Genomic DNA, 5000 nt, shown 5'->3' with positions numbered 1-5000 from the left:
AAAAGGGATAAATGTCAAGAAAATTCACACAAAAAAGAAATAAATGTCAAGAAAATTCACACAAAAAAGAAATAAATGTCAAGAAAATTAACAAAAAAAAAGGAATAAATGTCAAGAAAATTCACAAAAAGGGAATAAATGTCAAGAAAATTCATTTAAAAAAAAAAAGGAATAAATGTCAAGAAAATTCTGTATCTGTCAAGAAACTCTTCCCAGATACAGAACACAGATACCAAGGTTTTTATTTCAGGACTGATACAAGGCAGCCTCACACTGCCTCAGAACCAATCAGATAACTGCAAAAGAGTCACATGACCGATATAATATACTGTGTTTCTTATTATATTGACAGGCGGGCTTGGCCCCACCAGCCATAGCCATATCCATATCCTCAGAGCGCTCCCGGCTCTGTTTGTCCCTCAGAAGGCTCCTTACCCAGGCTGATGGTGAGGTAGAGGCGTCCTCTCCTCAGCTCCAGGGTGAGGAGGTCCCCCTGGACCCCCTCGCTGTGCAGCAGCAGGCCGTCCTGCTCCAGGGTTTTGAAGTTGAGGGCGAAGTGGTCCTGCAGCGTGCGGAACCTCTGGCCCGGGTACTGGTAGACCACCGAGTCGTCCCCGTTCATCTGCATGACGTAGGAGTCTGGGGACAGGGGACAGACCGGGGGTCAGGGGGGGGAGGTTTGAGGCATGGATGTATTAATAGAACTGATGGATGTATTAATAGAACTCATGGATGTATTAATAGAACTCATGGATGTATTAATAGAACTCATGGATGTATTAATAGAACTCATGGATGTATTAATAGGACTGATGGATGTATTAATAGAACTCATGGATGTATTAATAGAACTCATGGATGTATTAATAGAACTCATGGATGTATTAATAGAACTCATGGATGTATTAATAGAACTCATGGATGTATTAATAGAACTCATGGATGTATTAATAGAACTCATGGATGTATTAATAGGACTGGATGCGGTGACTACGTTGACGCCTCGTTCTTGAGAGTGAAGCTTTTTGAACAGGGCCACCGACCCCTTTTGACATGCGCAGTTGTGTTTTCTCGCATCACAGCCATGCGCAGTTGTGCTTTTCTCATGTTTTAACCACGTGATTTGTTGACCCGGCCGTGTCCACGAAGTTTACACGTTCATGTGGATTTCTAATGCGCGTTCACCGCTCTCCCCGCTGTATTGCGTGTCCCTGCCTTAGCATTGTTAAGTAATAAAAAGAATGATGCAAATAATAATTGCATGGTGCAAACTGTTCGTGAACATGGCGGGATCTGAGAAAAGCACAACTGCACATATCAAAAGGGGTCGATTCGGCAAGATGGCGTTGATCAAAATGTTTCAGGAAGTAAATTGTAGCCTGGCCCCTTGGTTTGAGGTCACACCTCGTTTTATTAGGGCAGAGGCTAGTTCCCATCAATGCAGAGACCAGTCAAACCCTAACCCTAACCTCGAGTCCAACCTTAACCCTGAACCTAACCCTAACCCAACGCTAAAACGAACCCTGAACATAAATCTAACCTTAACCCTAAACGGCCTCTGTGTTGATGGGAAATAGCCTTTACGATCTTATAAGGGCTTGTTATTGGTTGTTAAGACCCGGATGAGAATGTTTTCTACTCTCTGATTGGATATTGCATGGTTGATTGCATGAAATAGGATTGATTTAATATACCATGCAATACATTGCATCACAACTGCAAGTAGTTTTCACACAATTTTGCATTCAACAAAAAAAAAAACGATTTTCAATTACTCTGTGTGAGATTGGCTTTAGTGATCCTCTGTTGATGCAAATGTAAGTGTTGAGAGAGTCTACATGAAGGACTTGTGTTTCATCATAACGCAGAGCATAACTGAACGTAGATTAAATATATATGCACGTCCACGAGTGGAATGGATTTGAAGCGCAGCGAACTTCATCATCCTTTAGTGGAACTCAATTACTTTAGATCATGGGTTCCCAAACTCCATCAATCTGGGCCTCCCCTCTGAAAACAGTGACACACCCGTGCCCCCCCAACCCCCCAAATTTGTCCATTTTGCAAGGCAGCGTTATCTAGCCCATAACGTTACACAGCTAAGTTAGCTCGGTGGCACCTGCTGATAGTTAACGTTATGACGTTTTCGCACAATACATTCATGCCTGCGGGGGGAGGCTCTCTCTGCACTATCCACAAATTTAGTATACATCTCTCCCATTATTTATTTAAATCTTCTGACCTTTAAAATCACGTTTCATTAATAAAAACCATAGACATTTCAAAAAGAAATAACATATTTTTCCTTCTTTTTTTTTCTAACCATCCCTCCGCGCCTCCCCTGAATTTCTTTGGGGCCCCCCAGGTGAGGCCCGCCTCACAGTTTGGGAATGCCTGCTTTAGATAAATAGTACTTTAGATCATGATGAGTACTAGCGTCCGGGTCTGTGTGAGGGGTCGCACCGCGTCCTGAGCGGCCTCAGCGCTTACCGTAGGTGCAGCCAAACAGCTCCAGCCTGACGCCGATCTTGCCCCCGTTCTCCGTGTTCCACCCCAGGGGTAGCAGACGGATGTGTTTGGCGGTGAAGGCGTAGTGGAAGACGTTCCTCTTCACCTGGTGGTAGTTCCAGTTCCCCGGCAGCGTCTGAGGAGAGCAAAGACAGCGAGGAGAGTCATTCAGTTAGAAAAGAGAGTCATTCAGTTAGAAAAGAGAGTCATTCAGTTAGAAAAGAGTCATTCAGTTGGAAAAGAGAGTCATTCAGTTAGAAAAGAGAGTCATTTAGTTAGAAAAGAGAGTCATTCAGTTAGAAAGCAGAGTCATTCAGTTAGAAAAGAGAGTCATTCAGTTAGAAAGGAGAGTCATTCAGTTAGAAAAGAGAGTCACTCAGTTAGAGAAGAGAGTCATTCAGTTAGAAAAGAGAATCACTCAGTTAGTGCAGTGTTTCTCCTCAGTGAATGACTGCAGATGAACAGATGAGCTGTGTCATCATGTACCCTCTCCTCCCTCCCTCTCCTCCCTCCCTAGTGTCCTCTCCTCCCTCCCTCTCCTCCCTCCCTAGTGTCCTCTCCTCCCTCCCTCTCCTCCCTCCCTAGTGTCCTCTCCTCCCTCCCTCCCTCCCTCCCTAGTGCCCTCTCGTCCCTCCCTAGTATCCTCTCCTCCCTCCCTAGTGCCTTCTCCTCCCTCCCTCTCCTCCCTCCCTCTCCTCCCTCCCTAGTGTCCTCTCCTCCCTCCCTCTCCTCCCTCCCTAGTGTCCTCTCCTCCCTCCCTAGTGTCCTCTCCTCCCTCCCTCTCCTCCCTCCCTAGTGCCCTCTCCTCCCTCCCTCTCCTCCCTCCCTCTCCTCCCTCTCCTCCCTCCCTCTCCTCCCTCCCTAGTGCCCTCTCCTCCCTCCCTAGTGCCCTCTCCTCCCTTCCTAGTGCCCTCTCCTCCCTCCCTCTCCTCCATCCCTAGTGTCCTCTCCTCCCTTCCTCTCCTCCCTCCCTAGTGCCCTCTCCTCCCTCCCTCTCCTCCCTCCCTCCCTCCCTCTCCTCCCTCTCCCCAGTGTCGTCCCCACGGTACCGAGTTGCCTCCTTTCATGACGTAGGGCGTCCAGGAGTCTGGCCGGTCCCCGTAAAGCAGGGTGTACTTGGTGACCCAGTCGTGGGAGTTGAAGGTGCCCTGGGTGGCGATGGCTACGAGGCGGTACTTCCTGCCCAGGTCCACCTGCAGCCAGGGCTGCCTGTCCCGGGGGGCGGGGGACCAGCCGCTGCTTCCTGTCGGGGAACAGGAAAGCGGGTACATCACATACAGTAGATTGTAGCGGTACCGGCCTGCTAAAACTTCCCCAAAATGAAAATACTCTCTGTTTTTTGTTGTTTTCCGCGCCCTCTTTTGAATTTCATGCCATCTCCGTCACTTTTCCAGTCAAGCCCAGCGTTGCTGCTGTGTATCGCCCACCAGACCCCCCTCGGTGAGGTCCTGGAGGAGCTTGACACACTAGTCTCCCTTCCCTGATGGTCTGGGGAGTCTAACAAGCTGAGCAAGCTGGTGAGGAGGGCTGGCTCTGCTGTGGGGCAACAACTGGACAGCCTGGAGGCTGTGGTGGAGAGGAGGATGAGGGACAAACTGAAGACAACCCCTCCCATCCCCTCTATGATGAGCTGTGGCAGATGGGGAGCTCCTTCAGCCACAGGCTCCTCCCACCCAGGTGCACTACAGAGCGGTTGAGGTGTTCCTTTGTGCCAGCGGCCATCAGACTGTATAACAGTGCCTGAGCGTTCTGTGTGTTGTGGAGGTTTGCCTGTACGGTATGTGTATTTCTAGATATACAGCATCTATACACCCTGTGTGTATGCATGTATATATGTGTACTCCTAGACATATCTGTTAATACAGACTGGATGTATGTATGTACATATTTTTTATTCTATTCTATACTGAAAACACATGATGTGCATATTGATGTATATAGTCCCTGCTGAAATGCCAAATTTCCCCCTAGGGTGATCATTAAAGTATCTATCTATCTATCTATCTATCTATCTATCTATCTATCTATCTATCTATGGCGGCTCCACACTCATCCTTCTTATTGACTTCAACATCCAAACAGAAGTTGGAACCTCTTCTTTCTTTCTGCTAAAGCTGCTTTCTTCCACTCTAAAATGATAGCCTCTCTCAAAAAACTATTTGTAACGTTCTCTTCACTCCACCACCCCCATCCCTCCTCTGACTTCCTGTCTTACCCCTGAACATTTCAAGCTGAACTGCGAGGAATCTGGGTGTGACCCTGGACCGTCATTCTCAGCTCACATTGCATCGGTTACACGCTCCTGCAGATTCCTTGATTGATTGATTGATTGATTGATTGATTGATTGATTGATTGATTGATTGATTGATTGATTGATTGATTGATTGATTGATTGATTGATTGATTGATTGATTGATTGATTGATTGATTGATCAGGTACAATACACATTAATCAACCATAGGGTAAACGTGCCAGTGTTAACCTAATTGC

The 5000-nt window shown here is 47.1% G+C and overlaps 1 protein-coding gene across 1 annotated transcript in view; it reads right to left on the bottom strand.

Moving 5' to 3' along the window:
* The window catches only part of cntnap1 (contactin associated protein 1), a gene marked incomplete at its 3' end in the record, with an annotated part of 25892 nt that overhangs the window by 13122 nt on the left and 7770 nt on the right, over nt 1–5000 (bottom strand). Inside the window, exons 3-5 of the mRNA XM_084448954.1 lie at nt 3558–3751; nt 2491–2644; nt 436–639 (exon numbers count right to left, since the gene is read on the bottom strand). Of these exons, the coding sequence (XP_084305080.1) occupies nt 436–639; nt 2491–2644; nt 3558–3751 (552 nt within the window). The remainder of the gene's footprint in view (nt 1–435; nt 640–2490; nt 2645–3557; nt 3752–5000) is intronic.

This window comes from Borostomias antarcticus (genome assembly GCF_949987555.1).
Source record: "Borostomias antarcticus genome assembly, chromosome: 14".
In the NCBI taxonomy this organism is placed as follows: domain Eukaryota; kingdom Metazoa; phylum Chordata; class Actinopteri; order Stomiiformes; family Stomiidae; genus Borostomias; species Borostomias antarcticus.
This window is presented reverse-complemented; position numbering and strand designations above follow the sequence as displayed.